Consider the following 20,128-nt stretch of genomic DNA (forward strand, 5'->3'; position numbering starts at 1 on the left):
ACTCCAGCCGCTAGCATTGTTTGGAAAGGGTGTGTACAGGAATGTGAAGGTGTGCTGTGTGTATGGGGAGAGGGGGTCTTACAAAGAGGAGGAGATGGGACAGGAGCTCTTCAGTGATGCTTGGAGGAAGCCGACTTCATCATCTCTGCACTAGGGGGTGGGGAGCGGGGTCTTTCGAGGCTGGGGGATGGGAAACAATCCAGAGCTGTGCTGAGGTGCAGGCATCTCAGGGAGGTCCGTCTCTTCGGATGGGACCTCTGCAGGTGGGGTTAATGGAGGAGAGGTTCAGAGAGTAGGACGAGAGTCCAGCTGGCTGGGGACAGGTGATGGGCAGTGTCAGCCCTGCTTCCCCTGCTGTGAAATAGGCTGGTTTCCAGTTTTCAGTTTGCTTGAGAGTCAAGGAGGTAGGAGACTTGAAGGCTTATTTTTATTTATTTATTTAAAAACAAGTTTCATTTCGGTCTGTGGTCCCGCATGTTTGAAGACTTAGAGCCTGAGATCACAGTGGCCCTCCTGCAGAGGATGGGACTGGACTTGGTTTCTAGTTAGTGCCCCATGGTCCATGTAAACAGTAAATGAGGAAGTGATGGTTTTGACCTTCTCAGGGGAAAGTGTCTAGACTAAAGGAAGAGACCAGCCTTGCCCTCTCCAGACCCTAGGGTGCCCTAGGTGAAGTCCCAGGGTTGCTGCCTTGTTTGAGGTTTTTAAATCCTGATTTGGGAGCTACAAACTCAGTCCTCAGTTTCCATTTCAGTGTATGGGGTAGAGCAATGACCCATTCCTGGCAGTTTACAAGTTCCTTGGTGGGGTGGTATTCCTCATGGATGATGAACTTTCACCCTGCTTCTGGGGCCCTTGCATACTTCAGTTTCTGCAAAGGGAAACTGAGGTATAAGGAGGGCAGTGACTATCTGAAACAGGGCAAGAGGGCACTTGGGGACCTCCAGCTCAACATGCTGCAACTGTGAAGTCAAGATCCCTGCCACCTTCTGAGCCTCCTCTCTTCTCTGTTCCCGGAAGTGCAGAGGCCCAGGAGCTGCCTGCCACAGCCTCTGGGATTAGTTCAGGGAAGGAGTTGCTCACCTGCTCCTCCCCTCTGACTCAAGTTATAACAAGCAACCTGGTTCCCCTGGCCCGGCAGCCTTAGAGGGACGACAGGGAGGACGTGCGGGTGCCGGAGGAACTAGACTAGTGTGTGGAGAGCTAGAGCCAGCTTGAAGAGAGCACAAGGTGGCTGACCTGTGGTCTGGGAAATCCTGAGGCGACATGCGAGCTCCTTCGGACCTTTGACCTGAAAGCAGGCTTTTTCCGGACTCTGGACAAAAGCCCAAAAGCAGGTGAGGGTGGGGCAGGTGGAGCGGGCTTTGAGCGGAAGGGCAGGCTGGCCCGGTAGTGAAGGGAGCTTGCGCAGTGGCTGTTGTCACTACCCCTACCTGCTCATGTCAGGGGCACAGAGATGAAAAGAGGTGGCCCAGATGGGGGTGCCTGTCCCTGTGGTCCCCTAGGAGAAAGGGCAAGCAGGGATGAGCTTGGAACAGAGAGGTCCAGGACCTGGCTTTGGGGGCACATCTTTGATGAGGGAGGATCCCCTGAGAAAAGATGTGCTGGTTTTTCTCCTTGTCCTTCTACGCCCTTTTCTGGGAGGCAGGTGGGCTGTTTCTTAGGTTCCAGTGCCGGGGCAGGCAGTGAGAAGAGCAGAAGCCCCTGGACTGTGGCGGACTGGGAGGCCCAGGAGGAATTCCTGTGTTGCGAAGGGGGTGAGATGGTGAATTGCCTTTATTTAAAAGTAAGGAGCTCTGGTGGCATAGCGGGTAAGGCATTTGGCTGCTAGCCAGAAGGTCGCAGTTTAAACCCACCAGCTGCTCCTCAGGAAAAAGATAAAACACTATACTTCCATAAAGATTTATAGCCTTGGAAACCCAGTGGGAGTCTCTATGATTTGGAATCTACTCTATGGCAGTGGGCAAAAGCAATGCCTTAGATACCTGAGGCTCTGAAGACCTACCCCCTCATGGGACCTATGCCCTGGCTCTCAGATTCTGAGGAAGGTCCCCTACAACCATGGAGGAAGGGCAGTTTGGCAGGGGCAGATGAGTGGCTGCGTGGGTTTCTTGCCCAGCCTGACATTGCCTAAGTGGTTAGGATTCAGGTTGGGAGAGGGCCTCAGACACTGTCTAATTTTCAGTGTATGAGGAAAGAGCCCAGAGAGGTGAGGTGTTTTTCCCAAGGTAACACAGGTAGCAGTGGAACTCGAGTCCCAGCTGTCAGATCCTGTGCTTTTTCCCCTGATTGGAACAGCATAGATCCAGCATCAACTTAACTAAACTCACTGCCATTGAGTCGGTCCTGACCCATAGCAACCCCTCTTTGGGTTTCCAAAGCAGTATCTCTGCGGAAGTAGATTGCCCAATCTTCCTTCCAAGGAGCGGGACCACTGTAAGTTGCAGTGCCTCCAACTCAACCTTGGAAAGTGAGGGTCTGAGCAAACTGGAGACAGGGCTGTGTATGGGGGAGAAAAGAGGAAAGCTAAAGGGGCTGTGTCCTCAGCCCCACCTCCTCTTGCCTCTATAATGGCCTACTCCTCTCTGCAACAGTCTAGGAGCTCCTGAGAAGCAAGACTTGAGGTGTCACAACTTTCCAAGCAACCCCTTAGAGATTAATAATTAATTAGTGAGTATGACTAATTAATGGCCTTCCTCTCCTAAATCACTTCCTCCCCTTGTTCTTGTTGCTAGCTGAGACTGCCAGTTTCCCAGCCCTGGCTGGACCTTGATCCTGGTTTCTAGGGAGGATCAGAGGATGCTCACTCCAAGGCGGGAGCTCAGTGGGTAGGAGGAGGGGTTAGCTGGCTGCTCCTCTGTCATGTTCTTATCTCTGGGGAGTGAGGAATGGGAGTGATTGAGGGCTTGGGAGGGGTGGCCAGGACAGAAGTAACTCTTAACCTAAGTACCTGGACTTCTATGGCATGTTTGCAGACTCCATATAAACCATAAACCTTTTCTTTTTCTCCCCTCCTCAAACTCTACCATTCATTCTGTAGACTTCCTTGCAGAACTGAAATCCCAAAGTGCAAGATACACATTCCTTTCAGGGCTGTATTTTAAACTGTTGTCCATGGTACCTTGATAGTCCATGCTGTTTGTGTAAGTGGAAAAAACGTCTCGATTGTTCTTGCTGTCTCGATACCAAAACCAAACCAAACTCACTGTCGTCGAGTCGGACCCAACTCATAGCAACCCCTCCTTGGTTTCTGAGGCGGTATCACTTCGGAAGTTGATTGCCCAATCTTCCTTCCAAGGAGTGGCTGGTGGGTTTGAACTGCCAGCCTTCTGGTTAGCCTTAGGCACTACGCCACCAGAGCTCCTTAGACAGGTGTTATTGAGACCTGGCTGCCTACAGTCCACTCTCCCTCTCTGCCTTGCTTTGTGATTAGCTTTTTTAAGGCCTACTTTTCTTCCTTGTTAGCTGAAGGCAGAAGGGTGAAGCCCCACCCCCCTTCCCCCACTGAGGAGGCAGGATAAGCTCCAGACAGAAACTCAGAAGGACTTTTGGACTCTTGCTCAATGGGGCTGACTCAGTAAGGAGGTGGCAGGGCTCTCCCTCCAAACTGCCTGCCTGGGCTCTACCTGCCCCTCCCCACCCCTCCTCCAGCCAGCAGCTGCCAGCTCTGGCCAGCTGGAACCCTGACCAGGGATGTGGGTTCAGTGGGGAGAGAAGAGGCGGGCAGCAAGTGTTGTTTTGGTGTCTGGTCAGGTTGACACACAACTGAGACTGTTGCACCCATACCACTTAAGTGCTCTTGAGCCCCAGGGAGGGAGAGGAATCTATAGTCTTTCCCTGTCCTCAGGCTGCTTCTTCCCTGATGTCCCTTCTACTTCCTGTATGTAGACATACCGCAGGTCCAACCTGGCTGTGGGGCATAGAGGATCTAGGCTGACTCACTCTTTAGGGGTCTTCTAGATATAGTTGGTGGTCCAGTTGCTGTTTCAGGGCTTTGGAACAGCTCTCTGGGGTCACAATGACAGTACTTGACTTTGGGTGAATGATTGGTTCCAGAGAACAGGGCATCCTGGACTATGGGGGCCCAGACCAGGGCCTTGGCTCACTTCCCTGAGTCTAGCCCCTTCCTGAAGTGCCCTCACCCCCTGGGGCACAGGATGAGCATCATGCCCCAGGGTTTTTCATTTGGGGACACTCGGCCTGCTCACCCTGTCCCACGCAGACACCTTTTTCTTCCTCCCTCACTTTGTCCTCCCATCCCACATTTTAGCTCTCTTCATTCTCTCTCTTTGCTCTTCCTTGCCCTTCCCCTCAGACTTGGGGGCTCTTGTGGTCACTACTATCAACCCCTTGGGCTGAGAGGACTTTGGCCTCAAAACCTCCCTCCTGAAGCAGGGCCAGTGGGGAGTTGGGGTGGGTGGCATTCCCCCAAGACCAGGGTTTGGTGGTGAGGAGGCCTTCTCCTGCAGCTTCCCCAGCACTGATAACCCACACCCCAGGTCCTCCCAGAAACGCCATTCTCACTTCTACTTCTTCTGTCTTCAAGCATCTAATTCCTAAGTTCAAAGGGCTGACATAGAGTTTTTTGGTGTTTTTTTTTTTTTTTTTGGTGACTGTTGTCTAAAAGCTGGGGAAACTCCAAACCACCTACACATCCTGGTCCAGGCTGGGAGCTGCATCACCCTTCCCTACTCTGTGTCCCCTCCTCCCAGAAATCCACCATGGAGAGTAAGGATGAGGTCAGTGACACCGATAGCGGCATCATCCTGCAGTCTGGTGAGTGGCTGGGGAACCCCGCTGGCCACCCCCACCCTTGACTACCTGAATTCCACACTGGCCAGGCTGAGACTCCCTAGGATGGGATGGGGAGGGGTGTGTGGAAGGGGAGAGGGGGGCTTTTGCTGGGAGTGGTGGAGGAGGCTAGAAGGACTGCAACCTATAAGAAGGATGGAGCTTTCTTTCTTCCCTGAGCGCTCTTGCCTGGAGTGTAAGTCCTGTGTCTGGAACAGGAATGTGCAGTGTTCTGCCTTAGGCCCAGTGATTAGCAAACCCATTGCCTTCTAGTCTTCCAACTCTTTTTTTTTTTAATTTTTAAAGTGAGTTTATTAAAGAATGCTTATAGGAAGGCAACAACTTCTTCTTCTTCTTCTTCTTTTTTTTTTTTAAATTTTATTAGGATTTGGGTGAAGATTTACAGAGTAAATTCACTTTTCATACAGCAGTTCACATATACTTTGTCTCATGTCATTGACCAAAATTTACAATGCAACAGCTCCCCTCCCACTTCCTCCCCATAGTTACCTCCTCCCAGTGTCCATCCCTTCATACTCTTCTGTACCCTGAGCTATCTCCCTGTGCATAAGCAGCCCTTCCTTCTCCCATGATTGTTCTCTCCACGGCGTGTGTCTACTTGAGGTAAATGTTTAACTCACATGCCTGTACTTTGTTTGTCTGGAAACCACAGTTGTGGGTTCAATTCCAGACCTGAAGGGCAGCTAGAGGCCATAATCTCAGTGGTTCCACCAGGCTCTATTGGACCAGCAAACCTGGTCCCCACCTTCTTTTTTTTTTTGGCGGAAGGCAACAACTTCTGATTTGTCATTTTAAAAAAGTTAAGTTTCTTCATGCTGTGTAATGAAAGTGATATAAGAAGCTGCAGAGTTATAAGCTTCTTTCCACTGGAATTTTCTGATAGTGCAGCACAGTGTAGTCATTTCTGCATTGCTAGAATAAATTTAAAAAGTCTTTTCTATGCTTCTCTTCAAAAAGCAACAAATAATAATTGAAGATGGCATGAAAAAGCCACTTTTTCTATTTATTCTGTAGTATTAGAGACATTTTTACCATCACAGACCACAATTTTCCTTTTTCTACTTTAATAAGCTCTGTCACCGCTCTGAATTCAACATCATTCAAAACAAAAGTCCACACATTATTGCAGAATCTGTATGTGTTTAGAGAGCCCCTGAAATTGACTCTGTTCCTGACTCTTTGAGCCAATGCTAAATTTATAGCCTTATCAAACTGAAGTGGAACTTGAAGGGTAATTTGGGAGTGATCTGTTGAGACCATATGAGTTCATCTAGGTTCTTCTGAAGACTGTTTCCCAAAGGATATTTCTATAAAACTGATGTGCTTTGGGTTAGGTAAAGAAACTGTTTTTCTTATTCAGGCTTGCATTGATGTCCTGTTGGGAAGGTGCTTCCCTATGCTGAGCAGAGCAGACAGAAGCTCAGCCCAGTCTTCCAACTCTTATCACTAAAAAAATCTTATCTGGCCAATGTAAAAGTCCTGTCTCTTTGATTGGCCTAAGTTGGTGGGCCTGTTCTGGCCTAGTCTTGACAAGAGACAAGAAAGAAGAGGTGTGTGTGTGTGTGTGTGTGTGTGTGTGTTGAGAGAGAGACAGAGACAGACAGAGAATGAGAGAGAGACAGAGAGAGAGAGGTGCAGGAGGCATTAGTTGTAGTGCATCAGGATGAAAGGTGGAAGAGCACAGGAGAGGAGCCCTGACCTGGCAACCTTCTTCCTCCACTGTAGGTAGCCTTGTAAGGCAGCCCATCCCTCTGAGCTATAACGTTGCCACCTCTGGGCAGCTAGGAGACTTGGTGTTTTATGGTTATGACACAGGCCATAGCAGCAAACCCCTAAATTGTGGGCAGCCTTGAGGGTATATGTGTGTGGACCCCCCTGGGGGATGGTCAAGAAGTGCCCGAGAGAGGTTTCCCTGCCTCAGCTCCCCTGAGGGTATGGTGCCTATTGTGCTCTCCCCAGGCCCAGACAGCCCTATCTCCCCGATGAAGAAGCTGACCCATGCCGTGCGCAAGCAGCAGCGGGCCCTGGAGGAGCGGCTGGAGGCCTGCCTGGAGGAGCTGAGGAGAATTTGCCTGAGGGAGGCGGTAAGAGCCTCGGGGACCCCCATCTAGCACACATAAACTTGGGGCTGCTCCTTAGTGTTAATTTGGAACCTCATTTGGGATGTTAGGGCTGAGGTCTTCCCTGTTCCTGAGGGAATTCTGGAAATCAGACTGGGGTAGAGTGGACAAAGACCCTCTGTGTGCAGCCTCTTGACCTGAGCCCTAGACAAGACTTAGGAGAGGAGAGTTAACTGGTTGGAGGCCTGGGCGCAGGAAGGGAAAGACAGGGAGAGGTCACAGATTGTAATTAGGACTAGTGTAGCTCTCTGTTGAAGGAGACCTAGTGATGCATTGCTTAAGCACTTAGCTGCTAACCAGCAGGTTGGCAGTTTGAGCCCACCCAGTGGCTCTGCAGGCAAAAGACCTGGTGAGCTGCTCCCATAAAGATTACAGCCAAGAAAACCCTGTGGGGTAGTTCTACTCTGTCACATGGGGTCAATATGAGTCAGAATTGACTCAACAGCACCCAACAACAATAGCTCTCTGCAGGAAGTGAATGGGAGAAGGTTGAGGGGAAGGGGGAGACATCTTAGCCATAAGAGTGCAGGATGAAAGCAAGACAGACAGACATGAGTGATGGGAAGAGGGTGAAACAGGGACAGAGGTGTAAGTTGTGTATCAGGGGCTCTTGGAAGACAGGGCTCTTCATAGTGCTGGGGTCAGTGGGCCAGGCTACTCTTGGTTGACTAAGGGCTAGACCAGTGGAGAGGGGCCTGGCTTGACTTTGCTTCTACCCCAGGAGCTGACGGGCATCTTACCAGCAGAGTATCCCCTCAAACCAGGGGAAAAGGCTCCCAAGGTCCGCCGCAGGATTGGAGCTGCTTATAAACTGGATGAGCGGGCCCTGCACAGGGAGGTGAGAACTTTAGGAAACCTCACTCCCCAGAGGTTTATCACTGAGCCAGTGGCTCCCAGACTAGAGGGAATACCTTAAGGCACAGTACCTCAGTACCTTTATCCCAGAGCTCTGGGAGTCACACCCCACCCTATCACACCTAATAAGAGTGCTTGGCCCCATGTCCCATGGAGAGGGACAGGCAAGGGGCACACTAATGTGAATGGCCATAAGATGGGTGGGTCACTCCAGGAACTAAGGGAGGTGGACTCTCAAAGGAGGACCCTGATTTGATCCCCAGTGGGCAGAAGATCAGTTAATAGCTGCAGTCACCAACCCTGAAAGGCAGTGGCCTGTTCTGACAGGTTACTCTGGCCCCTAGGGCTGTCTTCACCTTCTTGGCATAGAAGCAGGGGAGTGGGGGTGGCTGGGGTCATGTGAATGGTGGAAGTTTCTCATGGGCAGCCACTTGGCTCACCAGCCCAGCCCTGTGTGGTCAGGAGGGAAAGTGCCCCACTTTAGTTCCTGCCCTACCTGGCTCCGTGGGCAGGCTCGTGGGTGGGTTCCCATGCCTGCTTTTCAGGCTGATGGAGGTGGCTCAAGTTTGCTCTGGGGCACCTCCCATCACTCCACCCTTTGCCCTATGTCCATAGACACTGCTGTGTCCTTCCCCTTCGCTGACCCTTGGGCAATGGGTCAAGGTATTCTCTGTCCCCTGGATTAACTGTTCCCCCTCTCCCTGAGCCCAGGCCTCACTCCCACCCCTCTCTCAGGACCCCATGAGCAGCCTGGAGCAGGAACTGGCCCTGCAGCTACAGATCACAGAGGCAGCCCGGCAGCTGTGCCGGGAGGAGAACATCAGCAGGCAGGCCCGGCGGCAGCGGAAGCATGCCATGCTGCAGGAGGAGAAGAAGCTCAGGGAGCTGGAGCGTTATGTCGGGGAGCAGCGACGCAACAGTGGGCCACCTCCTGCCCCTGCCCTCCCCCTGGGCCAAGGTGAGTCAGTCTGTTTCCAGACTCCCCATCCTGGGCCCTGTCAGCCTTATGTGAGCTTCTATGGGATGGGGAGCAGCTTGGCTCCATTTGCTTAGCACTGCCTGCTATGCCTAACACTGTGTTTAATGTTCCTAATCAGCTCCAGCCAGGTTAACCTGCTTCTGGGGCCTACCTCTAACCAGTTTCTGCTGAAATGACTCTGACTCTTGGCAACTTCATGTATGTCAGAGTAGAAGTGTGCTCCGTAGGCTGAAAAACGGCTGATTTTTCAGAAGTAGATCACCAGGCCTTTCTTCTGAGGTGCCTCCAACCTTTCAGATAGCAGCCAAGTGCTTTCACTGTTTGCACCATTCAGGGATTCCTAAATCTACCTGCATCCCATCCTTACCCTCTGCAACCCCAGTGAGCCTTAGCATAGACTTCCTCCATCCTGGGAGTTCTCCCCCATCTTCTTAGAAAACATCCTACTTCTTCCTTCCACATCCTTCTCAAATATACTGCCTTCAAGAGGGCTTTTAGTCAAAAGCCATTCCCGTGCTGGCCCTGAGCTTAACCCATGGAATTTATTCAACTGGAGTGTCCCAGGCCCACTCTCCTGCCCTCCAGGCCCACAGAGGGATAGAGGGGTATCTGCATCAGGGTAATGTGAGGCTTAAGGGAGTCTGAGGTTCTGAGTTGATAGACTTGCCCCTGGTCTAAGAGGGGCAGCACAGGGGCCTACCATTACTCTGTATAACTAATTGTTGGATTGTTTCAGGGGGGTCATAGCCATTCATGGGAGCATTTAGCTTGAAATCCAACACCACTAGTACCACACCTTATAATCCGCAAGTGTCTAGCACCACTGTAGTCAAGAGTGGAATCCTTCCATTCTGTTCTCTCTGGCTTCATTCTTCTTATAGTCTGGTTCCTGGCTCCTTGGCACTGAGTGAATTGTCAGTGTCCAGGGTCAACCAGGAGACCTCAGTGCATCCAGCCCAGGTGACTTTCCAACACGTAGTTCCTTGCCCTTAGGTTTGACTATTTATCTTTCAATCTTGCCTGAAGACTGCCTCATCTTTTTCCCAGTGGGAGGGCTCGTGGATTCAAACCACCTGGTTGGGACTGGCAGCCCAATCTCATCATGCTCTGGCTCAGCCCCTCCACCAGACACCCCTGGCTGCACCTTGTGGCCTTTGATACCATCAGAGAAATGAGAGAACTAGAGTTGGGAATAGGAGGTGGGAATAGGCCAGTAACCCTGGGGCAGGACTGGGTTCAGAGGCCTTGGCTTAGACTTGGAGAATCGTCTGCTTCTCCTGCACGCTCAGGCCCCCATCCCTGTATGTCTGGCCAGTTCTCCTTCTGCCAGGGTTGCTCTCCTTGGTTAAGTAGGATGCCTGAAGTCCCTTCTTGATTGTGATGTCCCATAGCCTACCCTCAGGCAGGTGGCTATCTCAGTACAGGCCTTAGCAGTTCCCACTCCCACCCATCGCCTCTAATTTAGTGTAGGGAGGGTGTGGCAGATCTTTCCCAGGTCCCCTTCAGCAGCCAGGAATAGAGGATAAGGGCAGGAGGGATGGGAAGGAGGTGCCTCCATGTGATTATTGACCCAGTAGACACGGAATACAGCGGAGCTGACTCAGGCTTGGGTGGCCATACTTTTCTCTGGTTCTGGTGGCTCTGGCCTGCACTGGCTGCAGGACCACACTTCCAGGTCTCCAAAGCACCAATGGAAAAGAATGTGTCCAACCTTACTCCATCTCAGCAGGATCCCTGGGACTTGACCTTCCCTTGAAAGGCAGCTGCTGACTTGGCCATGGCAATCCCTAAGGGCTAATTTGCTATATATTGTGAGGAGCCATCCAGGGTAGAGCAGTCAGAGCATTGCCCTGGGAGATGTGCCCCCTGACCCATGTGTCTCAGCCCTTCCTGTTGTCCTCTGCAGCCTCACACTGCCTAGTAACCTCCTTTGCCCAGGTCTGGTAGTGGTTCCTGAGAGCATCTACCCATGGCTGAGGTAGCAGAAGTGGGGGGTGTCACTCTGCTGCCACCGACGTGACTGATGACACCTCTTCTTGCGAGCAGGGAGCAGGCCAGGACATGCCTGGGGCTGAGATGTAGTTGCTTTGGCTTAACCCTGTGGGGGAGGCAGGAGGCTGAGGTTCTGAAACTCAGCCCGGATGAGGATGAGGGTGTGGAGAAGAAAGACCTAGCGTGGCTGCTGACTTTCACCCTCAAGATCAGGAATGAAGACCTTGCCCCCTCCAAATTCAAGCCCTGTTCTTGATATGGGCCTGAAGCCTTGGGTTCTAGTTTCCTGCCTTTGGAGCAGGGAAGGAGGCAGTTCAAGACAAGTAATTCCTGTTAGGTAGCTCCTCTGCCCAGCTGTGCTTTCCCAGAAAGGAGGAAGTAGGGAGGGATTAATAAATAGTAGCCAAAGGTGTTTTGAATTCAAAAGAAACACACACACACACACACATACACACAAAACAAACAAACCAAAACACACACACATATAATCCACAATCTCCACACAAAGGTTTTTCAATTTGAGAAAGTAATTATAGCCAAAAGAACCAAACTCACTGCCATCGAGTCAATTCTGACTCACACAACTCCCACTGGGTTTTCAACACTGTAAATTGTTACAGAAACAGACTGCCTCATCTTTTTCCCAGCAGGAGGGCTCGTGGATTCAAACCACTGACCTTTTGGTTAGCAGCCAAATGCCTTAACCACTATACCACCAGAGTGCCTTAGTAATTGTGGCAGTTAAGAGTAATTAGCCAGACCTTTGCAAAGGCAGAGAGCACTACTTTAATTCATTGTTGTGAATCTGATGAGATGCCCCCAGCACACCCTCTGTTTAGTAAGCGTCTGCTGATTGGCAGGGACAGCTTTTAATGATGCTAATAGAATTTCCCACCAGCCACTCCTCGGAAGGAAGGTTGGGCAATCCTACTTCCGTAGTGATACTGCCTTGGAAACCCAAGGAGGGGTTGCTATGAGTCGGGGGGCCGACTCGACGGCACATAACAACAACAACAACAACAACAACAACAACAATAGAATTTCTGGGATGATCGAAATGTTCTATGTCTGTGCTGTCCAATATGGTAGCCACTAGCCATATGTGGTTCTTAAGCACTTGAAATGGGCCTAGTGTAACTGAACCCAAACCAAACACACTGCCATAGAGTTGATTCCAACTCATCGTGATCCTATAGGCAGAATAGAACTGCCCCATAGGGTTTCCAAGGCTGTAAATCTTTACCGAAGCAGACTGCCACATCTTTCTCCTGCTGAGCAACTGGTGGGTTCTAACTGCCAACCTTTTGGTTAGCAGCAGAGCACTTAACCACTGGGCCACCAGGGTTCCTAGTATAACTGAGAGACTGAATTAAAAAAAAATTTTCAACTTTTAAATTAACCACATGGAGCTAGTGGCTATCAGGTTGGACAGCACAGCTTAGCAATTGATCTGTATTGTTAGCCCTCAGCCCCAGGGTGTCTTACTGCTGCTGTGAGAGAGAACTGTGCTGGACCAAGAGCCACAGGAGGTTGAATAAGGGCTTGGCAGGGCCGTGTGGCTGCCCCTGGAGACTGAGATAGTGAGCAGCCCTTGGGAACCACTTGTATTTGGCTGGCTGACAGATGTGCTCCACCCACCCCCAAGCTCTGTGAAGGCAGTATTTTTGTAGGTTCCTCACTTTGCATTATCCATGTTTTGGCCTATAAAAGTCTAATCTGTTTGTTTTTATAAAGATCTGGGATGATGAGATGTCTTTCCTCCCAGACAATATATTCAACACACATGACTCTAACTCTGTATCATTAGGCCATGATAGGAACAATTACACAATTTCTACACTTGACATCACAGAGAATAAGAGTCTATTCTCTGGGTTTTGTAAAAGATCAGAGGCTGGGAACTAGGACCCAGTAAGAGGGTGTCTCCTCAATTGAACCCCAAAGCAAAGGGTAGTTGTGAGCCAAGCAAAGCATGGGCTGACTGGTTACGTGGAGCCATGCACAGTATTCCTCACAAAGTTTAAGAACAGGTCTGGGTAAAGTCTTTATTTCATTTATGTTGCAAAGCAGGGGTTGCCAAACCTTTCTGTAAAGGGCCAGGTAGTAAATAATTTAGGCTTTGTGAGCCGTACTGTCTCTGTTGCAATTACCCAACTCTGCCATTATAGTGTGAAAGCAGATAGACATTATGTAAACAAATAAGTATGACTGTGTTCCAACAAAACTTTATTTATAAAAACAGCTGGATTTGGCCCACAGACCAGAGTTTGCTAACTCCTTTTGTTTACAATATTGATTACAGGATAGCTGGAATTGTTTACTTTTCTTACATTTTTCTGGGTAATGACCTCTGCATTAGACGCTAGCTAACAAGAGAGCTAGTAAAGGGTAGTGGTTCAGAGCACAGCATCAGTGGTTACACTGTCTGGGTGTGAATTCTGACTCAATCACTTTTTGACTAATTGGTCCAGGCAAAGTTACTCAACTCCTGAGCTTTGATTTCCTCAACTGTTACCTGGAGGTGGTGATACCAAATGAAACCAAACCCATAGCTGTTGAGTTGATTCCGACTTGTGGCATCTCCATCTGTGTCAGAGTAGAACTGTGCTCCACAGGGTTTTCAAAGGCTGTGATCTTTTGGGAGTAGCTTGCCAGCCCTTTCTTCTGAGGTGCCTCTGGGTGGATTTGAACAGCCAACCTTTTAGTTACTAGCCGAGCACTTAACTGTTTACGCCACCCAGGGACTCCAATATAGAGAAAGTACATAGAAAAGTAAATGGCACAATAGGCATATGAGCTATTATTAATTCTCCTTACCTTTGTTCTTAAACGTGGTAGAAATGTTTTGTGAATTCCATTAGGTCCCCTCAGGCTCATTGTCAAGATCTGAAGGGTGATGGCAAAAATAGATTCCCTCTGATTCCCTGGCTGCTGTGGCTGTGCCTCCTGGAAATGCTGTATTCCATTTCCTTCATGTGATTTGCTATATCACCAATTGAAGAGCCTTCCTTAGAACTGGCCCTCCACATCCTAACTTGAAACAAGTGCTCACAGTCCCACAGCTCAGATTTCCATCTCTCACCGCTTATGTTGCTGATAAAGCACGAGAGCTCAGATTTGTGATCCATGAGTTGAGTTGTCTTTGTGGTGTCAGAAGACTGTATAATGGCTAGCAAAATTATTTTCATCCAAAAGCCTCAAAAAAATGTATTTTTGCCTTTCCCTTCCACTGTCAGGAAGCCCTGCCAGAGGAAGCCCTGGCTTCTTCTGACAAATCAGGAAACTGTGGCCCAGAGCAGAGAAGTGGCTTTTTCAAGATTGTATTGCTAAGGGCAAATAAAGAATTCAAATCCAGGTTTCTCATCTCCTAGCCCCTGATTTTTTACTTTTTTCTATTTCCAAGTATTAAATTCATACCCAATGTATTTAGCACATGGTGGGCATTTCTTTATAAGGGGATGCTGTCTTGGGGGAGGAGAGATTAGGCTGGGGGTGCTTGGTACTGCTGGTCACCCATGTCTATGCAGTGGTTTTCCTCATCTACTTTTCTACTCTTCCCTTTAGCTTTCCCAGAGCTCAGTGCCTCTGATGACAGTTCCCTGTCAGATGGGCTGCTACCAGAGGAGGGTGAGTGGAGCTGTTTGGGGATGATTGCCTGAGCTAGGCATTTAACTGCAAGGTCTAAGGGTCTTGGTAGGGCTTAAAAAAAAAAAAAAAAAACACCCACTGCCATTGAGTCAATTCTGACTCATAGTAGAACTGTCTCATAGAGTTTCCAAGGCTATAAATCTTTACAGAAGCAGACTGCCTTATCTTTCTCCCATGAAGCAGCTGGTGGGTTCAAACTGCCAACCTTTTGGTTAGCAGCTGAATGAATTAACCACTATGCCACCAGAGCTCCTTGGAAGGCTTGTTCATGAGAATTCGAATAAGGAGTGAAGTAGTCCAAAAGCTGGTGAAGACAGGGGGATCCCAGGGTTGAGGTCTCAGCTTGGACCAGAAGTCGATTTCTGCATGCTCAGTTGAGGGTGGGGATATGCTGACCCCTTTCCCATTCTAGAAGCTAAATAATTTTGATGGCAGGGAAAGATGAATTCTGGAAGAGCTTATTGGCTCCAGGTGCCCCTGCCCTCACCCTGGAGCTTTATTCCATGATGTACCTGTCACAGTCCAAGAGTGGTCTGGCCACAATGACTGCTCCCCAGAGTACGGCTTTTTGAAAAGAGGGCAGCACTGAGGGAGGAAACACAAGTTTAAAGATTAAGAACAGGTTTGCACACCCTGAAATGGCCCAAGAAGGTGGCATAGTTCGCCCATGGGAGTGCCCAGGCCAATAAGGAAACAGGGTGCATGGGTATGGTAAGAACAAGAAAAATGGATAAACAAAAAGCAAACTGCAGATGTGGGCACCAGGCACCAGTGGTTAGAGTAGAGTCAATCTGGGGAGGCTTCTTGAAGGAGGAGGTGTAAATAGCACTGAGGGAGTCAGTACCAAAGGAGAAGAAAACATTTTTGAGCATCAGGAGCTGGAGCTCTGGCCTGGGGCAGTGGGACAAGTCAGCCACAGGGAAGGAGGGCAAAGGCCCAAGCTGCAATCATTCTTGCTGGGCCGGTTCCCCCAGCTGCTGCCCTCACCAGGTTTCTTTTAACCCCTGCAGAGGAATTCCAAGTGCCAAAAGCACCTCCAGTGTCTCCTGTCTTGCCTTCCCCACCTCGTCCACCCCTGAGCCTTGAGGGGCTGCAACCGGTAGGACTTGAGATTGGGAACCTGGAGCAAGCCCCGATCCAGAACAGCCCCTGGAAGGAGACCAGCCTGGACCACCCCTATGAGAAGCCCAAGAAGTCTTCTGAGCCCAGTAGCGAGTCTAGGTCAGGGCGGGGAGGAAGACAGGGCTGGGAGCAGGTGGGAACTGTGCTGGGTGGGAATGGTTTTGATCTGAGCAAACGGAAGAGGGGGGAAGGTATGGGAGATCACCCCCTCCTTTGCTGTATGCTGGTGGGTGTGTGGACTTGGTAGCTCCCCAAGCATGCTGGCAATTTTGCACCATTGTACCCACCAACCACTCCTTAGAAGGAAGGTTGAGCAATATACTTCCACAGTGTTACTGCCTTGGAAACCCAAGGAGAAGTAGCTATGGGTCAGGTCCAACTCAACAGCATATAACAACAACAACTTTGGGGACCCTTTAACTATGCCTCCATTCCTCTGAGTACCTTGAAGGGAGGCATTCCTGCCACTGACCTGTCTCCAATCTCTCTGCAGCAGCCCAGCCACCACACCACAGGATGGGCCCAGCATGTCCAGCCCATGGCTACCAGAGCCAGCCTCCTTCCATGTGGTTCCCATCCATAGTGTTCCCAGCCCACGGCAGGGCCGCACCAGTGCCCCAGCCACCCCCGAGATGCAGGGGAGGAGGGGCCAATCTCAGTCTCTGAGGTAAGAGATGGCCAGCCCAGAGATGTTAGGGCAGAGAGAGGACACACTATCTATCCAGAGGGTGGTAGCTTCTAGGCACAAGTGAGATTCCCCATGAATGACACACGGCTAGTATCCTTTGGAATATCTTCTTGGACTACCTCTCAATAGACATAATGCCAACAGCCAGTCATTTGTGAACAGGTCGTTTTGTTCCAAAAACTCCAGTTTCATTTTTTTTATTTGCGTAACTCAATTCAAGTTTTTGTCATGTTCTCCTGCAGATATATTTGTGATTGTTTTATTATTGGTCACTAACAACGGCTGATTTACTTTTTTGATTAATATATTGATTTAAGTACCATGTCACCTGCTACTTGGTAATAGTTAAGTGACTGAGTCATACCAGGCAGTGTTAACCCACCACACAGGGGCCCTGGGCACCACCATGTTATGGCTGAGGTCTTCTGTCAGCTTAAAAGTGACTTGTCGGACAACACTGGACTGAGCAAGAAATTTTAAATTTCATGTACCAGGCCCATCTTGACAGCATAAACAGTGCCTTTGTGCAGATTAGAAAAGGGTGCCCCCTTTAGACAAACACAACCCAGACAGGTGGATTAGCAGAAAGTCTGGATTTCAGCTTTTGTATAGCTACCCTGCGAACCACATGCAGCTTTTATGCATTCAAGTTAAATATCTGACCATTTTTAAGTGAACAGATTCTGTCCATGAAATGCCACTGAACACAGTGTGCCTAAAATGGCTGGAAAGATATTTATTTTGCCTACTTTACACAAACGTGTGAGTGAAACAGTGATACCAGTGTCATGCCATGACACCAGTAAAGTTGTCTTTGAATTGACCCTGACTCATAGGTGTCAGAGTAGCAGAACTGTGTTCCATAGGGTTTCCAATGACTGATTTTACAGAAGCAGATTGCCAGGGCTTTCTTCCAAAGCACCTCACTTGAACCTCCAATCTTTCAGTTAGCCGCCACTCTTTGCACCAGCTGTGGACTCCATGCCATGTAGGAATGTGCTGAATCCTCACATTAGGACAAAACAGTGCTTGTTTCTGGGAGATGTGCCTTGAGGCCCATGCATATGTACCATACCTTGGTCTCCTCTCATCTGTTTGACCCCATCCCCACCAAGTCTTGAGTGTTGTCTCCCAGACTCAGTGTGTCTCTCCTTCCTCCCTCAGAGTGGATTCCTTCCGGGTGGGAATGGAGGGTCGAGGCCGCAGTGCCTTTCCCCGCCGCCGACCCACTTACTACACTGTGACGGTGCCAGACTCTTGCTTCGCCTCCACCAAACCCCCACTGCCACCCCCTGCCTACCACTCCTGCTCGGAAGACAGCGGCTCGGATGTCTCCAGCATCTCCCACCCTACCTCGCCCGGCAGCAGCAGCCCCGACATCTCCTTCCTGCGGCCTCTCGCCTCACCTGAGCCCCTTCGCCACTGTGGGGCTTGGGGTCCAGCTGGAGGGAGAGAGCTGACCACTCACTACCCTCAGCTACTGTTGTCTCCAGAATACTTCCCAGCAGGGCGGTATGTGATGGTGGCCGAGAGCCACCAGCCACCGGGCAAGTGGGAACTACGCCCTGTGGCTTACGAGGAAGAGGGGGCCCCTCTACGCTACCAACGGCTGGTGCCCGCCCACAGCCGCATCGTGCGCACGCCCTCGCTGAAGGACAGCCCTGCGGGCCGGGGCCTCAGTAAGGCGGCTGTCTCGGAGGAGCTCCGGTGTTGGCACGAGCGTGCACGCCTGCGGAGCGCTCGCCCTCACTCACTGGACAGGCAAGGGGCATTTCGCGTCAGGAGCCTGCCGCCAGGAAGAGAGAGCTTCTCTCGAGCCCTGGGCCCACGGATACAGGTATAGTTGCTCTAGGGGCACTCCGGGGCCAGGCAGGACTCCCCTCCTGGGCTGGCTGAGGAGCTCTGTGATTCTAGCAGGTTCAGGAATAGAGAGATACAATGCCTGCAGCCCAGTGGCCGGCTAATCCCCAGCTAGGAAGAACTTGCAAAAAAAAAAAAAAAAAATCATTTCCTCTTGGCTTTGGAAGGCTCCCTGGACTCCCTGAGGCGCCTCCTAATTTTGCCTTATCCGTCTAGGCCAGAGCACATACCAGAGTACACTGGTGGAGATGATCCTTGCAGATAGCTGAGATTTTTTTTCTTCTAATGGCTCCACAGATAATCCACAAAGCCAATAAACCTCTGTTCATAATTGAAAGCCCAATCCAAATTTGGTGTCTGAAATTAACCCCCAGATATCCTGGCTTTTGAGGGCCCAGGATAAAGGGAGAGTGTGAAAATGAGTTTGCTGAAAGCAGAGCCTATGAATGCCTGTTGGCTAACTTCCTCCATGACACCTCCCCCTACCACACACACATTAGAGAGTAGAACTGCCACAGGGCTTCTAAGGCTGTAAATCTTTAGGGAAGCAGACTGCCTCATCTTTCTCTGCAGAACAGCTGGTGGGTGTAAACTGCCAACCTTTTAGTTAACAGCCCAATATTTTAAACACGACATCACCAGAGCTCCTCAAAGACCTTCAAATTCCAGTTCTGCTATTTACAAGCTATATGACTGGGCGAAATGGAAGTCTGGTGGTGTGGTGGGTAAGTCATCTGGCTGCTAACCAGAAGGTCAATGGTTCAAACCCATCAGCTGCTCTGAGGAAGGAGGATGGGGCAGTATACGTCCATAAAGATTTACAGCCTTGGAAACTCCTTGGAGGTTGCTATGAGTAGAAATCGACTCAATTGCAGTGAGTCAGTCTGAGTATGTAAAATGGGCTTAGTAAAATATCTCACAGGGCTGTCGAGAGGTTTAAACGAGTTAATATACATCAAGTGTTGAGAGCCATGTCAGTGGGTAATAAGAACTGGATAAGTGATATTCTTATAATCTAGGGCCCTAGAAGTCCAGGCACCAGGCTGGTAGGTGGCAGATAGGATAGAGCACCCTAACATGAAGCAGGGTAGCCACCTGGTTTCCATGTGCCTACCCCAGTTTGTTCATTCAGGAAGTGGGGTTAACACACATGAATCATTTCTTTATCCTTTCTTCCTGATAACAGAGGGCTCTGCAGGGGACATGACCCAGAAGTTACCAATAGGCTGCTTCTTTGAGACCCAATAATCCCAGCAGGACTAGCCAGCTGCATGTCCCTTCCCTCCACCAACCAGGTCTTAGAGCTGCAGCTGGCATCCCGGGCCTGGCAGCAACCCTGGCCCCATTCCCAGGCCGCACCCTCCAGCTGACATGCTTTTCCCTTCATTCGAGCTTGGACCTGCTGTTGGCCCAGGCCCAGCCCATCCCAACAAGACAGACCGGGAGGGTGACGAGAAGTGAGCCAGAAAAGGGGGAGAAGTCAGGGTGCCTGACTTTCACACTCCAAAGGAATGTAGAGTGAAAGATGGATAAAGGGTGATTTATGGGTGGCAATGAGCCTCCTGTGGGGGTGGGGGAGGGCTTAGTGCTGGAGCTAGTGCCAGGATGGATCAGCATCTTAAAGAGGATGGTGTAGCTGCACTTGCTATGTGGACCTCTCTACCTGGTTCATTCACCCACCTCTCCTTTCTTCCTGGCCCTAGCATGTGCCCACAGTGTGTGTGCTGCGGAGATCACCTGAGGGAACCCCTGTGCAAGTCTTTGTACCTGAGAATGGAGAGATCATCAGCCAGGTGTAACAAGGCCAGGTGTCACCCTGTGCTCCAAATGCCTGGACCCGACTGCTGGAAAAGACTGTTTCATGGCAATGCCAGGATGAGACATTGCCCCCACGTCCACCCTTTGAGCACCTCCTTTCAGCTTCCTTACCCCCATCGCAGGTCGATGACCTGGAGCTGAAGCTTTTTTTTTTTTTTAAAAAAAAAAAAAACAGTTTTGATTCAGAAGTCCTGGCTTGAGGATTTGTGTGTGTGTTGTCCTACGATCACTGTA

The 20,128-nt window shown here is 50.2% G+C and overlaps 1 protein-coding gene across 1 annotated transcript; it reads left to right on the forward strand.

Annotated features, from left to right (window-relative positions):
* Nucleotides 1-4,721: 4,721 nt before the first annotated feature.
* On the forward strand, nucleotides 4,722-19,875 carry INAVA (innate immunity activator). The gene is made up of 9 exons (XM_042780979.1): nucleotides 4,722-4,776; nucleotides 6,772-6,896; nucleotides 7,654-7,770; nucleotides 8,523-8,745; nucleotides 14,332-14,385; nucleotides 15,417-15,627; nucleotides 16,022-16,195; nucleotides 17,381-17,993; nucleotides 19,780-19,875. Exons 1-9 carry the CDS (start codon nucleotides 4,722-4,724, stop codon nucleotides 19,873-19,875), a joined length of 1,668 nt encoding a protein of 555 aa, XP_042636913.1.
* Nucleotides 19,876-20,128: the final 253 nt, after the last annotated feature.

Source organism: Orycteropus afer, unplaced genomic scaffold (genome assembly GCF_000298275.1).
Source record: "Orycteropus afer afer isolate SDZICR_OR568_19922 unplaced genomic scaffold, OryAfe1.0 scaffold00075, whole genome shotgun sequence".
Classification (NCBI taxonomy): Eukaryota; Metazoa; Chordata; class Mammalia; order Tubulidentata; family Orycteropodidae; genus Orycteropus; species Orycteropus afer.

Excerpts from the sequence above, each read along its gene's own strand:
- INAVA (XM_042780979.1), top strand. The coding sequence starts at position 4,722 with ATGGAGAGTAAGGATGAGGTCAGTGACACCGATAGCGGCATCATCCTG. Across the intron at positions 7,771-8,522 it reads AGCGGGCCCTGCACAGGGAG|GACCCCATGAGCAGCCTGGA; the intron begins GTGAGAACTTTA and ends CCCCTCTCTCAG. Across the intron at positions 8,746-14,331 it reads TGCCCTCCCCCTGGGCCAAG|AGCTCAGTGCCTCTGATGAC; the intron begins GTGAGTCAGTCT and ends TAGCTTTCCCAG.